Source organism: Salvelinus fontinalis, chromosome 23 (genome assembly GCF_029448725.1).
Source record: "Salvelinus fontinalis isolate EN_2023a chromosome 23, ASM2944872v1, whole genome shotgun sequence".
NCBI classification, from domain to species: domain Eukaryota; kingdom Metazoa; phylum Chordata; class Actinopteri; order Salmoniformes; family Salmonidae; genus Salvelinus; species Salvelinus fontinalis.
This window is the reverse complement of record NC_074687.1, coordinates 47,870,932-47,888,003: the sequence shown is the minus strand read 5'-3', so window position 1 is coordinate 47,888,003 and position 17,072 is coordinate 47,870,932. Positions and strand designations below refer to the sequence as shown.

The 17,072-nt window shown below is 42.2% G+C and overlaps 1 protein-coding gene across 1 annotated transcript; it reads right to left on the bottom strand.

The window, feature by feature from the left end:
- Positions 1-407: 407 nt before the first annotated feature.
- On the bottom strand, positions 408-2,051 carry si:ch211-184m13.4 (uncharacterized protein LOC798560 homolog). The gene is given in 3 exon segments (XM_055879177.1): positions 408-659; positions 929-1,443; positions 1,700-2,051. Coding segments are annotated over 3 exon segments (1,119 nt in total).
- Between the last annotated feature and the right edge of the window lie 15,021 nt (positions 2,052-17,072).

Sequence of the window (17,072 nt, the reverse complement as noted above, 5' to 3'; positions counted from 1 at the left end):
ATGATTTTGAACATTCAAAGCAACTGGGAGACTTACATGGCAGGCATTGTTGTCAGTCACCTTAACTTAATACCAGTACACAACATCTGGACATACACCCGCCATTACAATGACAACTTGCGTAACCATGTAAGCAAATGACTACAGTCTGAACACACACAAATCCGATTTGGTCACTTGTAACTTGCTGTTTGTACAGTCAGTATTCCAACATGGATTTGAAAAACAAAACGGATTTGAGTATTAAGACCTGCAGTGTGAACAAAGCTTTAGACGGTCTAGCACCCAAACAATGGTTATGGCCTGATAATTCTTTGCTCACAATCGCAAAACAAAATTCGCAGTCAGTTACACAAATATAACACCCATGATCACACCTCAAATCAAACCCTAGATGCAGAAATCAACTAGGTGCAATCACCTTCAATATCTTCCTCAACTTCTTTCTGGTTTAATAAAGAACTACCACAGTCTCTTCCTACTGGTGTTGATGTTTAGGTGTTGCTGCTGCTGTTGTCTGTGGCGGTTTTGGAGAAAGGAGCAGGGGTTGAAAGGTAGCCCTTGAACAGACTCATCACCCTCTGCTTGTACGTCTTAATGGCAAAGAAGTAGATGACAGGGTCCAGACAACAGTTAAGGTTCATCATGGAGACAGTCACCTGCAGGGACACAATGCCTTTTTAATAAAAAATGTTGTTGAGGATTTCAATGTATCACAAAGAAAAGAAAACTCACAGTTCCCTAAACAGTCGGACATACTGACTGACAGCCAGACAGACACACACACAAAAGGATGCATCTTGGGCATAAATGTAAATCTACCATGTTTTATAGACAGACAGACCCACCAACAGTCTCCCCAACCGACAGACAGACAAACAAACAGACCAACAACTGACATACAGACATTCACTTTAGCAGGTCCTACCTGTAGGGAAGCCTTGAATGCCTGCATCTCGTCACACTTGGGCTGGCCCAGCAACTTCCTCAGCATGAACTGCATGATGTTGAGGTGGTAGGGGCTGAAGCACAGGACGAAGGTGAGGAGGATGAGGAGGATGATATTTTTGGCTCTGCGGCTACGGCCCAAGCGGCCCGTCAGTGGGTTCTCTTTGGCCGTGCGACTCAGTTTGAGATTGATCCGGGTGTAACACACAATGATGACCAGTAGGGGGAGACAGAAGGAAACAGTACAGGCCAGGAGGAGAAGATAAGGGGTGGAGCGAGTATCCTCAAAGCTGAAGTACTCCATGCAGGTTCGTCGGCCTCTGTGGTCATGGAGCATGGTACGGAAGAGCAGGGGGGCGGTTTCCAGAGACACCAGTAGCCAGACGAGGCAGCAGACCCCTCGAACCACTTTGACGCTCCGCAGGTACTGTAGCCGGTGGGGGTGGACCATGGCCAAGTACCGGTCTAGACTGATGCATGTCATGAAGGCAATTCCTGGTGGAAGAGAGGGAGATGGGATATTGGATGGGTGGATGAATAAACAGAAGACACTAACCAGCAGACAGGCAAGCAGACAGAGAAAAAAATTGACAGACACACATACACACACGTGCAAAAACTAGGGCATAAATGTAAATGCTTTATATAAACCTGTGAGAGAAATATATTTTTTACTATAACCACAACCCACTGCGGAATGCTACAGCTCTTACACAGTTTTCCCCATACAATACACACACACACACCTTACCTGAGTATGTGTTTGAAAAGAACAACATAGTAGCCAGCCTGCAGAGCAGATCCCCAAAGGGCCAGTCAAACTGTCTGATGTAGTACGTGACTCTCCCTGGCAGTACCAATGTGACCAATGCATCAGACACAGCCAGGTTGACCAGGTAAAGAGACGTGGAGTTGAACTTCTGCTTCTTCTGACAGGTCACATACAGGACAAGGCTGTTGCCACATAAACTGATGAGGAACACCAGAGAGTAGAAGATTGGGAAGATGATCAAGGCAGCTCTCTGGTCGACAAAGACGTCACACATCTGGTTGGTGTCAGAGGTGTTTAAATCCACCGGGTCCACAGAGATGTTCGTAGACATTTCTCCTGTTGAGAAAAAAATATGTTTGAGAATTTTTTGTTGTTGATGAAACCTGATGAATAAGCCAAAATGTTGGTTGAGATCCATTGAACACTTCACGGAAAACACAATAATCTAGTGTGCTGGAGTTTAAACTGTAACAGCTAATTACATTCAAAAAACAGAATTGTCCAGAAGGGACACAAATAAATAAATACTGAGCTAACCCATATATTAACAATGCGTATATTAACTTCTACAACTATAGTTTATCAATACTGAATTAATCGACCGTTTTGCTTTGAATATAAATGATTGCAGATCTACAATGACAAATATGCAAAAAAGACTTCAGCGTTTCACCTGCTATCCAAGACAGTCTGTTAACTCTGGTGTTTGAAAGTAAAGTGACTTGGAGAACTGTTTGTAACCACTTTTGAAGAGAAGGACTGTGTCGCAAATCCCACCCTCATTTTCTTCAGAAGAGGTAGTGCAAAGTTACAGTTTTGGTCACAACCAGTCAAATGCCATTTTCAAGGAAAGAAGTGCCTGGTATTAAGTTGAACACTGTAACAGTGTGTATTCTTCCAGTTTATCTAAGACCATGATCTATCAATGTGGATGATCTGATCAATTAGATAAAGATTACATCTAGAAATCCGGTCGAGGTGTATAATGATGATCACAACACGGCCAGTGTTTTCTCTGCAAAACACACATGCTAAATCTAGGGCATCGATGTACCACGTTTTACATAGACTTGTGAGAAGATTGTATTTTCGACAATAACCACAAGCCATTGCGGTATTCTGCAGCTCAAACATATGTTTTCAAATTTGAAAGCCAGGTGGGGGTAAGAAATAACACAACACAACTTTCCATTTACGAGACATATTATTGACGTGCATATGAAAGTGTCAAGTATAGTCATTGATCATACTCAAAAGTACCTCAACCTAACACAACAAAAATGTTTAGAGCTGGACCAGGCTAGGCGTTAAGTGCCTTGCTCAAGGGCACAATGGAGGTAGGCGGCACCTGAGATTCTGATACCAGCAACCCTTTGGTTGCCATCTCACTCCTGCCAGATTTTCCCATCAGCCCTGGGATTTGAAACAGTAACCATTCGGTTACTGGCCCCCCTCTCTAACCCCTGTCTATACCTATACCAGGGAATTTCATAAAAGAAAGGTTAAATGGATAGCTGATAAGATCTGAGGTTGTGTATCCTGTGTTGGTCTCGTCTCTGGGGTTGACTGACAGCTAGCAGAGTGCCTACATGAGGTAAAGAAAGGTGGAGATGATGAAGAGATTGGGGAAAAGTAGAAAACTTGTGGTTCATTGCGTAAATGTCAAAATGTGTGTGGTGTTGACGAATCATTTTCGATTTGGCCACACCTCTCCCTCAACTGCCAATATAAAGATAAAACAATGCCAAGAACTGAACCAAAAATGAATCAAATTTAGACTGAAATCACTGACTGACAAGTCTTTTTGTGCGTGACTATTTAAACAAGAATTTAAATAAACCTTAGCATGTGTTATATAGCATAATCTATTTATGGTATTCACTTCATTGGTCTTATGCTGTATTTTGTTCAGCAGTGTGTCCATCCATACACTGGCATTCAGTGAAACCAGGGCCTTCTTACAATGTTGACAGTCCTATAATATCTTCTGATGACAGGAAGTGTCTACACCTGGTGGTAAAAGTGATATTTACATCAATTTCTTCTTTTTTCAGGTTTAGGTAGGGTGCATTTAATGTGTTTATTTGGAAAAAGTATTTCCCAGAGAACATTGCATTTTGTTCACAATCTCTGCCACTCTGAACTTCAAATGCAAAATTACATTCAACTAAGAGAAAATTTCAAAGAAGTTTAGCGGGTGCATGTGAGTTTTATAATGCCTCTACCGTGGTACAGGTTGTTAGGTGTGCCCCCCGCCTCCCTACAGGGTCTACAAAGTGAGTCCCCCTTCAGCAGTTTCTCTCTCTGCGTCTCCATTCACTCAGATCAATTTTGTATTGAGTGTAACCTCTGACTCTCACATTGAGGATGCCCCCGATTAAACAACCGTATGATACCCAGGCATAGATCCAAATGACGGAAAACAATGTATTACCCTTCAGAAATACTTCAAATAGGCCTCTGATTATGAAAATGTTATGGCAGGAAAATATTGTGTTAAGAAAACTGTAAAATTCTATAAAAATCATTGATGTGATGGAAAATCTATGCCTGAAATATAGTCATATTTTGACTGAAATAGCTAAATTGATCAACTTGATCTATCCAAATGTGAGTATTTTACTATCAAAACATATATTTTTGAAAGGATCAACTATTTTGTGGGTTTTCTACTTTCAGTAATATTTTGTTGTCGTTTTTGGATTAACTTGAAGAGATAATCTCCTATCTTCCCACTGCGAACAAACACACTTGTTCAATTAAATGATGTTTAACCAACTTGGAACAGACGTTGAATTGACGTCTGTGCCCATGGAGTTACTTCTTTAACATAAAATGAATGATTGTCAATGGCAGTAGTTTGACCTCATAAACCAAACATTTTTTTAAAGATGTACATTTTTGTTATTTTGATGTGTAGAGTGAACATCAAAGTAACTCCTGGAGTATTTGGTTTTTCAAATTTGCATTATTTGGAAGAAAAACAATGTATCTTCCTTGTCTATCAACATCTGAATGTGGCCCTACGTCTCAGTTATTCAACACTTTAAGCCCAAAGATTACTTTTATCAACTTACAACACGACCTTTGTAGCTCTGGCTCAGAATGTTTGTTTCTCAATGTATTTTTTCTACATAATCACTACATATTAGAGAAGACAGGTAAACGTATTTCAAGTCATGTACAGTACTTGCATGGATGGCTACCAATATATACTTTGTGATGTCAGAAGAGTGGGCAGGTGTCTAATGTTTCAGAGGCTACTGATGCCACAATAATCACACTGAGAGACAACACATACTACTAAGAGATACATCTGGGTCTAAGGAGATGCACTGGTGTGTTTGACATGATTTCTTAGTTTAGGACCTGTTCATGATGCAATTTAAGTTGTGCAATAGTACAATATATACAGAAACAGCAGGGTTCAAATAAACTGCGGGAGCCAAATCCGGATTTGTTACATGAGTGCCATGGAAAGTATAGTGGGATTCCATTTGAGCGGGGATGCAAAATATTTTTGGAGTCTCACATAGATACTTAATCGCGAGGAAGGATGTTTGACATGCTTTTTACATTTGTATCAGAAACAGTTTTCTAGAAAATCATAATGGAAGTGGCCATTAGGCTCTTTTTAGACCTACTGTATGCATGCCTCCTGTAAGACTGTCACGCCCTGACCTTAGAGATCCTTTTAATTCTCTATTTGGTAGGTCAGGGTGTGACTAGGGTGGGAAATCTATGTTTATATTTCTTTGTTGGCCGAGTATGGTTCCCAATCAGAGGCAGCTGTCTATCGTTGTCTCTGATTGGGAATCACACTTAGGCAGCCCTTTTTCCCACCTTCAGTTGTGGGATCTTGTCTTTTGTGTTGCAGTTGTTACACTCCTAGCTTTACGTTCGTTGAGTTTTTTATTGTTTTTTGGTGGAACATTTAATAGTAAACTAAATGTACGCCTACCACGCTGCACCTTGGTTCATTTATGACAGGGAGCTTGAGGACAGCGAACGTAACAAAACATCCCACCACCAACGGACCAAGCAGCGTGGTCAGGAAGACTGGACCTGGGAGGAAATCCTGGAGGGAGCAGGACCCTGGACAAGGGCCGGGGAGTATCGCCGCCCGAAGGAGGAGATAGAAGCAGCGAAAGCGGAACGGCGACGATACGAGGAGATAGCTCAACAAAGCAAGCACGAGAGGCAGCCCCAACAAATGTTTTGGGGGGGCACACGGGGGTTTTGGCGGAGTCAGGGTTCAGACCTGAGCTAACTTGTCTGTGACTGGTCTGGCACTGTGTTATGCGGTAATGCGCACGGTGTCTCTAGTGAGCATTCCCAGGCCGGTGCGCTCTGTGGCAGCACCCCGCATTTGCCGGGTGGAAGTGGGCATCCAGCCAGGACGGGTTGTGCCAGCTCTACGCTCGAGACCTCCAGTGCGCCTCCACGGCACAGTGTATCTGGTTTCTGCTCCACGCACCAGGCTTCCAGTGCATCTCCCCAGTCCGGTGAGACCTGTTCCGGTTCCACGTACCAGGCCTCCAATATGTCTCCCCAGCCTGGTAAGCTCTGTAGCTGCTCCACGCACCAGGCTTCTAGTATGTCCCCTCAGTCAGGTGAGACCTGTGCTGAAAGGGCTGAAAATTGCCCATATTAATATATGTAGCCTTGGAAATAAGGTTAATGAAATCAATAACTTGCTAGCATCAGATAACATTCTAATATTAGCCATTTCTGAGACTCACTTAGGTAATTAATTTGATAATACATCAGTAGCAATACAAGGATATAACATTTATAGAAGAGGCATGAATGTTTATGGGGGAGGTGTCACTGTATATATTCAGAGCCATATCCCGGTAATGCTTAGAGAAGATCTTATGTCAAGTGTTGTGGTTGCAGGTTCACCTGGCACATCTAAAGCCTTTTATTTTGGGGTGTTGCTATAGGCTACCAAGTGCTAACAGTCAGTATCTAAATAATATGTGTGAAATGCTTGATAGTGTAAGTGATGGCGCCAGTGGGTAGGGCTGCCGTCTTATCGGCCCTCAACCAATCATGCTATTTTTTTTATTTTTTTTTGCGTTCGTAACTTGTTTTGTACATAATGTTGCTGCTACCGTCTCCTATGACCAAAAAAAAGCTTCTAAACATCAGAACTGGGATTGTTCACCTCAAACTGGATGAAGAGTTTTTCTTCAATGAGTCGGACGCGAGGGATATACTGTTGACACTCGACCAGGTCCAGATCCCCGCGATTCGCTGGAGAAGGAAACAGCGATTCTGAGTCAAAAGATCAGGGTGCCTTGTGAGGACCAGGCGACGAGTGGCTAATCTGCCCTTGCCATCCGTTCTGCTAGCTAACGTTCAATCGCTAGAAAATAAATGGGACGAACTGAAAGCACGTATATCCTACCAACTGGACATTAAAACTGTAAAATGTGATGCTTCACAGAGTTGTGGATGAACGACGACATTAAGAACATAGAGCTGGTGGGTTATACACTCTATCGGCAAGACAGAACAGCAGCCTCTGGTAAGACACGAGGCGGGGGCCTATGCATGTAAACAACAGTTGGTGCACAATATCTAAGGAAGTCTCAAAGTTTTGCTCGCCTGAGGTGGAGTATCTTATGATAAGCTGCAGACCTCACTATTTACCCAGAGAGTTTATCAGTTTTTTTTTATATACCACCACAGAGCGAGGTTGGAACTAAAACTGCACTAATTTAGCTGTATTCGGCCATAAGTTAACAGGAGAGGCATTCCTAGTGCCCCGTGACTTTAATGCAGGGAAACTTAAATCAGTTTTACCGAATTTCTATCAACATTTTAAAAGTGCAACCAGATGTAAAGAAGTTCTAGACCACCTTTACTCCACACACATAGATGCATACAAAGCACTCACTCTCCCTCCATCTGACAAATCTGACCATCACTATCCTCCTGATTCCTGCTTACAAGCAAAAATTAAAGAAGGAAGCACCAGTGACTCGGTCAATAAAAAAAGTGGTCAGATGAAGCAGATGCTAAGCTGTTTTGCTAGCACAGACTGGAATATGTTCCGGGATTCTTCCGATGGCATTGAGGAGTACAACACATCAGTCACTGGCTATCAATAAGTGCATCGAGGACGTCGTCCCTACAGTGACTGTACGTACATACCCCAACCAGAAGCCATGGATTACAGGAAACAATCACACTGAGCTAAAGGGTAGAGCTGCAACTTTCAAGGAGTGGGACTCTAACCCGGAAGCTTATAAGAAATCGCGCTATGCCCTCCAAACCATCAAACAGGCAAAGCATCAATACAGGACTAAGACTGATACGTACTACACCGGCTCCGACACTCATCGGATGTGGCAAACTATTACAGACTACAAAGGGAAGCACAGCCGAGAGCTGCCCAGTGACACGAGCCTACCAGACGAGCTAAATAACTTCTATGCACACTTCGAGGAAAGTAACACTGAAACATGCATGAGAGCCTCATCTGTTCCGGATGACTGTGTGATCACTCTCTTCGTAGCTGATGTGAGTAAAACTTTTAAACAACATTAACAAGGCCGCTGGAAACAGACAGATTACCATGATGTGTGCTCAGAGCATGCACTGACCAACTGGCAAGTGTCTTCACTGTGTCTTCACAACATCTCCCTGTCTAATTCTGTAGTACAAACATGTTTCAAGCAGACCACCATAGTATCTGTGCCCAAGAACACTAAGGTAACCTGCCTAAATGACTACCGACTCGTAGCACTCATGTCTGCAGCCATGAAATGCTTTGAAAGGCTGGTCATGTCTCACATCAACACCATTATCACAGAAACCTTAGACCCACACCAATTTGCATTCCGCACTAACAGATCCACAGATGATGCAATCTCTATTGCACTCCACACTGCCCTTTCCCACCTGGACTAAAGGAACATCCATGTCAGAATTATATTCATTGACTACAGCTCAGCGTTCAACACCATAGTGCCCTCAAAACTCCTCACTAAGCTAAGGACCCTGGGACTAAACAGCTCCCTCTGAAACTGGATCCTAGACTTCTTGACAGCCCACCCCCCAGGTGGTAAGGGTAGGTAACAACACATCTGCCACGCTGATCCTCAGCACGGGGGCCCCTCAGGGTGCATGCTCAGTCCCGTCCTGTACTCCCTGTTCACTTATGGCCAGGCACAACTCCAATACCATCATTAAGTTTCTGATGACACAACAGTGTGTGTTGATTACTGACAACGATGAGACAGCCTATAGGGATGAGATCAGAGCCCTGACCATGTGGTGCAAGGACAACAACCTCTCTCTCAATGTCATCAAGACAAAGGAGATGATTGTGGACTACAGGAAAAAGAGGACCGAGTACGCCCCCATTCTCATCGACGAGGCTGTAGTGGAGCAGGTTGAGAGCTTCACGTTCCTTGGCATGTTCATCAACAACAAACTAACATGTTCCAAGCACACCAAGACAGTTGTGAAGAGGGCACGACAAAACCTATTTCCAGCTTCTACAAGCCATAAGACTCCTGAACTGTAACGGCTGTCGTCGGTGGAAGAAGGTGAGGACCAAGGTGCAGCGTTGTAAGTGTTAATGATATTTAATAATAATCAAAACTGAACACTGAATAACAAAACAACAAAGAAACAACCCGAAACAGTTCTGTCTGGTGCAGACACACAAAGACTGAAAATTACCACCCCCAACACCCAACAGAAAACAGGCTACCTAAATATGGTTCCCAATCAGGGACAACGATTGACAGCTGCCTCTGATTGAGAACCATATCAGGCCAAACACAGAAATAGAAAATCATAGAAAAACTAACATAGACAACCCACCCAACTCACGCCCTGACCATACTAAAACAAAAGACAAAACAAAGGAACTAAGGTCAGAACGTGACATAAACAGCTAATCAAATGGCTACCCACACTATTCCCCCCCCCACCCACGCTGCTACTACTCTCTGTTATTATATGTGTATAGCCACTTTAACCTTTCTGGCGCTGGTTCTCCATAGTGAGAGGGAATGTTTCCTGTGGCCTCAGAATTACCATGGGTGTGAGGGGTCATAAAACCCCCACATCTTCAGACCCCTATCTCTCCTCATCTGTTGGGTTTGAGAGATAATCTGTAGGGTTGTGGTCTCCTGTAACCTGACCTGATCAGGACAGTCATGACACAATACATCTTAATTTTGTTCGATAACGTCCCTCTTTATATCCCAAAAACTCTGTTTTGTTGGCACGTTTTGTTCAGTAATGTCTAAAGACTGTTGACCTCTAGTGGAAGCCATAGGAACTGCAATCTGGGTCCTAACCCATTAGATAGTCTATAGGCATTCAATTGAAAATACCCACATAAAAAAACTCCCACTTCCTGGATGAATTCCCCTCAGGATTTCGCCTGCCATATCAGTTCTGTTATACTCACAGACATTATTTTAACAGTTTTGGAAACTTTAGAGTGTTTTCTATGCAAATCTACCAATTATATGCATATCCTAGCTTCTGGTCCTGAGGAACAGGCAGTTTAATTTGGGCAAGAAATTGTCATTGTCAGAAAATCTTGTCATTTTTTCGTGTGGAATAGCCTTCATTTCTCAGAACAAGAATAGACTGATGAGTATCAGAAGAAAGTCTTTGTTTCTAGCCATGCTGACGCTCCAGATACCCAACTAGTCAAAAAAAAGGCCAGCTTTATTGCCTCGTTAATTAGGACAACAGTTTTCAGCTGTGCTAACATAGTTGTAAAAGGGTTTTCTAATGATCAATTAGCCGTTTAAAAATATAAACTTGGATTAGCTTAACATTGCCATTGGAACACAGGAGTGATCGTTGCTGATAATGGGGCCTCTGTACGCCTACGTATATATTCCATAAAAAATCTGCCGTTTCCAGCTACAATATTAACAACGTCTAGACTGTATTTCTGATCAATTTGATGTTATTTTAATGGACAAAAAACTGTGCTTTTCTTTCAAAAACAAGGACATTTCTACAGTAAGTGACACCAAACTTTTGAACGGGAGTGTAACTGATAGGTGCACATGATAGGTGCACACTACATGTTAATGTTTTTAAATATATGTAAATTGTAAAGTATTTTGTCCGTAATATCTTTTCGTTGTGTCGGACCCCAGTAAGACTAGCTGTCGCCATTGGCGTCGGCTAATGGGGAGTCTAATAAATCAAATCTTAAGTTTTGATTTTGCATCTTTTACTTTCAGTTTTGTACACCAGTTTCAAACATCTGAAAATGCAATATTTTTGGTTATGGAAATTATATTTCACAGTGGTTTAGTTCGTACAATGATTCTCTACACTATACTTGCTTGTTTTGTTGCATAAACTGAAATTAGGCAAACCATTAGAATTTTTGCAACCAGGAAATGGCAGAGCAATTTCTGCATAGTACATCTTTATTATCTCAAAACAACCCTTTTTTATGCTCCTGAAACATGTCAAATATCTAGAGTGCTACTATTAATGATATGACCAGAACAATCTGAGATACCAAAAATATTTTTGCATTCCCCTTCACATGGAATGGCCAATAGGCAGTGGTGGAAAAAGTACCTTAAAAGAAAATGACTCAAGTAAAAGTAGAAGTCAATACTACTTGAGTAAAAGTATTTGGTTTTAAATGTACTTAAGTATCAAAAGTAAAAGTATAAATCATTTAAAATGTCTTTAAGCAAAGCAGAAGACACAATTTTCTTGTTTTTTTTTCATTTACAGATAGCCAGGGGCACACTCCAACACTCAGATATAATTTACAAACGAAGCATTTGTGTTTAGTAAGTCTGCCAGATCAGTGGCAGTAGAGATGATCAAGGATGTTGTCTTGATAAGTGCGTGAATTAGACAATTTTCCTGTCCTGCTAAGCATTCAAAATGTACTTTTGGGTGTCAGGAAAATGTAAGGAGTAAAAAGTACATTATTTTCTTTCGGAATGTAGTGGAGTAAAAGTAGAAGTTGTCAAAAATATGAATAGTAAAGTACAGATATCCCCAAAAACTACGCAAATAGTACTTAAGTATTTACACCACTGCCTATAGGCCTATCATGGTCACATTAACAGCAATATTCAGTAGAGTATTACGTCGAAACATACTGTATGCTTTTCAGCCGGGCACTCCAACTATTTCTGACTTAGCTAGCCCCGCTACAGTGTCGTAATTGAAATGGATGGCTCCAGACTAGGGAAAGGTCACGGTCTCCAGACTAGGGAAAGGTCACTAGTCATCAGCAGACACATGCACTTATGATATAGCTCACTTAGGTCACGATACATGGACCCGCGTAGACTAGTGTCACCTGCGAGTTGGGAGCCCGCTACAGATCATGGCTACATCACATGCTCCATTAATTCTGGTGCAGGGAGTTAAAGATCCCCCCCCCCCCCCTCTACGTCCAGTGAGCAAGCCCCAAAAGGAAAAGACAGTGTCCTGTGGCTCCCTCAAACTGAGTTTAAGGTTGTTGGATGGGTTGAGGGATAAATGAAACAGATGGGCGGATGGGTTCAGTCTCTCCCTGAAGTACACTTCCCTTTAAATACAGTTGTAGATACTGTAAAATATACTGTATGTGTAGAGTGTTTTTATGAATGTCGGAATGATTTCACTTTTTGCTCTCTTAATGTTCACAATCAGTTCAGGTTTAGACAGGAGTGGAATTAGAGGAAAGTCACATTGGGAAGTCATCACACAAAACAAGTAGGAATCCCTGACAATTCCGCCCCTGACTTGAGGCTCATAGAATAAATCAGTGCGAACTGCGGTGAAAATGTGTTTACGTTAGAGAAAAAAATGGCACAATCTTGAATCTGGTGCGCCATGAGGTGGGGCATGTACCGTTCCGTGAGCTTGATGAATGTGTGACACAAAAGGGTTTTAGGAAATCGAAAGTGACAACCCAGCATGGAACACGCATTGAAGTCACTTCTCAAAAATGTGACCTTTTTCTGGTCGTTAAATCGGGGAGAGTGTGTTGGGGGGGGGGGGGGGGGGTCGGGGGTGAAACTGATTTGGAGAGAATTACACATAGTCAATGGTGCAACAACAGCCTATGCTAACACACCCCCAGAAGGCATCTCGTTTTAAACGGACGAGGTGGTGGTAGGGGGTACGACCAGTGGTGTTGGTGAGGCAAACTGGGGGTGACTTTTAGTGTCCCAACATGCCTGTAATCACCAGCATGGCTCCAGAATAGGTGCCTGCGTGTTTTTTACTGCCAAAATCAATTGAATATGAAGCATTTCCTGTCAAGAATTTGTAGATTTCCTCTCAGGTCTGTTGAATTAGGAAAAATGTATTATTAAAAAGGAGTTTAAACTTACTTAAAACAGTAATAAAGTGGTTTGGCTCAATTTAGTACAAAGCAAATGTTGTAAGACTAATAGATGAAATAGATACTGTTCTTCAATCTGTATTTCATGAAGAAATGGATCATTGAGGGATGAATAGGTTTAGTGTTTTGGTGAACCGGTTACATATGGTCTATCTCTTATTGTTATGTAAAGCCTTTTCACAAGCTTTGTGATATGTTTAGTTTCCATATCATAAAAAGACAGTGGTTTTCTGTGGTGTTTCTATGAAAATATTAAGGCTCTCTCGTCAAAGTATTGGTTGCCATATGTATTTTAATACCACTAGAGGGTGTGTAACCATTGACTAAAAACAAAGACGAGGAAACAGTACAGACAGTATGACCGTCTTATGCCCTGATTTTTTATGTCGTTTTTTCGTGAGACCTAGTGATGCAGAGTTTCTTCTTCTATCACTTGAGTGGGCTGCGGTATACACCTAAACTTTATTTCATGTGGAATTTTTATGTTACAGCAATTCATATCATAATGTTAAATGTATATGATTGCGTTCAGTGATATACAATGGGAATGTAATGTTTGTGATTTTCTTATATATAATTTCTGTGTTCTATTTATGACTGACCTTGTTTTGAGAACGAAAGATATCTCTCCGTTTTAAGGTCTCAGCTTAGAGAGAAGACGCCTCGTGAGGTATTGGTCTGTCACACGTTATGAACTGGTATTGGTCGGTCACATGAATGAAACAAAATGGTAATGATTCATTAATTATACTAAATCATGAAAATACAACTTGTCTGTGTATAGCCGTATATAAGACCACTGCTGGGACTGCCCAAGCAGAGCCCCTGATTGACATGGGCACTATGGTGCATTGAGTTGGAACAATGGTGCATTGAGTTGGAACTTCTCCAGCGCGCTGACAAATAAAGAACGATTTCAATTGACTTTGAGTGTCCCTGTGTAAGAATTTCCATAAGATATATTATCATAATGTAGAGTTATGCTGAGTGTTTGAGCCCTTTAGCATTGGTGTGTGTTTGTCAGAGGGCCTCGCGTGGCTCTTATCTGTTCTCATCTTCACCGTCTCCCATAGATCAGATACTAGATGCCCAACCCAGGCCCCTGTGCCCTATCCCCCTGCTCCCGTGAAGTCTCCTCGCTTATGCCTGCTTAAAACCACTTGACAGCTTTAGCACTGTGTTTAGCTAATTACTGTAACACTTTGCTTTTCAGGAACAGCCGATTATGAGTGGCAATGTGTGGAGGGTGAGGAAGGGAAGGCAGTATGGTGAGGGAGGGTGTGGTGTGTGTTTCACTCTGCGGTCCCCAAGTGGGGTGGAAATAGAGGTGTGTAAGATTGCATAGTATGTGTACAGTACTACCGAGAATTTGGGCTTGATTCAATCCATACTGCGGAAGTCCAGCGCTATAGCGCAATTTGAATTTAAAGGTAATTTCGATTGAGCCGACATGTGCAGCATTTACCGTAAATGAAGTCTCTGCGAACGCGGGAACATTGCCTTTAAGTTTAAATCGTGCTATAGCACTGAACTTCTGTGATACCGATTGAATCAAACCTTTCGTGACCTAGTCACACAAAATAAAGCATAAAGGAATTCAATGAATAATTATCTGTGCAGGTCTCCATACACAACATTCTGTGTGTGTTTGAAAGAGGGGTCTTAAAAGGAGCATTTTGTGTGTGTGTCTCTCTCTCTCTCTCTCTCTCTCACTCTCACTCTCACTCGATCTCAACCCAATTGGGAAATTCTGGAGCGCCGCCTTAGACAGCATTTTCCAACAAACCACCAAATGATGGAATTTCTCGTGGAAGAATGGTGTTGCTTCCAGACACTTCTAGAATCTATGCCAAGGCTCATTGAAGCTGTTCTGGCGGCTCTGGCTGGATTGAACAGAAATGGGAATATGTGCATTTAATATTTCAAAATCCTAGTCCTGCTAATAATAATATATATTTTATCACCCATCCTTTAGATTTTTTTAATTTTTGTGAACCTACTGCCCTTCTCCTATCTAGCATGGTGGACCATGTCATGGTAACTCAATACATACATGTGCAATGCATACAAACTTGCACAAAAACGCTATCTCTTCACACACATTATCGTCATCATTTAAAATGGTAATTTAATGAGTAATGAAGAGGGATGTTGAACTAGAACCGTTTCCTAATGGCTGTGGCGAGTGAACAGAAAGATCAAAACTCTATGAACACAGTGCCCTAACCAAAGGCTGCCATCAACAATTGCTATATTTTGGGTAGCTGTTCCCTTCTCCAACAACTGCTATATTTTGGGTAGCTGCTCCCTTCTCCCTGATGTTACCTCAACGAAGACATGTTATCATTAAACAAAGCCAGTTTTTTTTCTTCTTCCAGTGTCGAAGGCCTCGTTTGAAGACACGTGGCCTTGTTCCCCAGTCTGTGTGTGTGTTTGGGATGCACTGATATGACATTTTTGGCCGATACCGATATCCAATATTTTCCTTGCCAAAAAATGTTTGGCCTAAAACCGATATTAAAAAATGTGGCGGCCTTTTAAGCATTCTAGCACAGTTAAATCATTGAAACACACACACACACACACACACACTCACAGACCAAAAAGTTATTTTGTTGGCATTTACGTATGTCCCCATTACCAGTAAAACATAATCTAAACCTATTTCTTTCACTTACTTGTTGTTCATTTGTTCAGTCTCAACCAGGATTGCATCATACAGGTCAAGCACTGACGTTTCAGCTCTGTCTGTCCGTCGCCTCTCTTCATTGGTGCGCACTGTCACTGTGTCCGTTTCTATCTTGTCCAGCTGTGTCTAACATTTCACATAAACCCTGTTTCTTGCCTGCATCGAAGTAGCTGTACTTGTACCTAGCATCGAGCATGGTGGCGACACAGTAAAGAGAGAATGCCACCCAATCACTTGTTCACAGCCTCTTCTAGAGTACTTTTGCAAGTTTTAACCCCACGGTCTGTGTCGGCAGTTTTGTTCAGCAGTAGTTTCAATGCCATGACAGAGGGTATCACGTCTGTTGATAAGCTTATTTCTAGAGTCAGTTGCTCGAATGGAGCTAGCCAGTGTGTTCATGTTTCAAACATGTTCTCAAATGTCATTGAAATGGCAGCAGCAGTATGAGAACCAACACCTTCTTGAGCATACAATACGGCTTTCCTCAGTATGAAATCCTCGTCGACCCACTGTGCTGTCAGACTCAGTATGCTCATGGGGCTGACATCGCGGGTCCAAACGTCAGTCGTGAAGCTAATAGCAGTGATGCCCATAGCAAGTAGCTCAGGGATGTGTGTTCCACCAATACTGTGTAACTCCAGTAGGGCAACATCTGAAAAATAGCGCCTTCCTGGTAGTGTGTACAGGGGCTCGAGTTGCTCGACCAGTCGGCGAAAGCCAACATCATCTACGACAGAGAACGATTGATTGTCAAGGGCAATGAATTCCATTATCTTGGCGTTAATGGATTTCGCCTTTGAGTTGTCACACTGAAATTTTCGTACTCAAATGACTCCTCGACTTGAACTCGTTTAGTTGTTGGAAGTGTGCGCTTAGTATTTTTCTGCTTTTCTGTGTAGCGCTGTATTTTTCGTGGCGTCATTATGTCAGCTATCTACATTATATAGGTATGCACGTCAACTTTGACATCAGTTTGCACATCAGCCTTAAACTAGACATCGGATCGATGCCGATGTTGGCATTTTTAGCTAATATCGGCTGATTCCGATACGCTTACCGATATATTGTGAATCCCTAGTTTGAAGACCTGGCCTTGTTCCCCAGTCCGTGCATGTGTGTGTTTGCGCATGCATGTGTGTATGTGCGTATGTCTGAAGAAGCTGTACCCCAGTCCGTAGCAGCACCAGTGGCAGGCAGGTTTTCAGGCAGAGGTGGCACGACAGGTTCAAAAGTGGTGTGTCAAAATGTTTCCTGATCTCATGACCTGGTCAGGTAAAACTCTGGGTCCTATTCATAGGCTATGACAA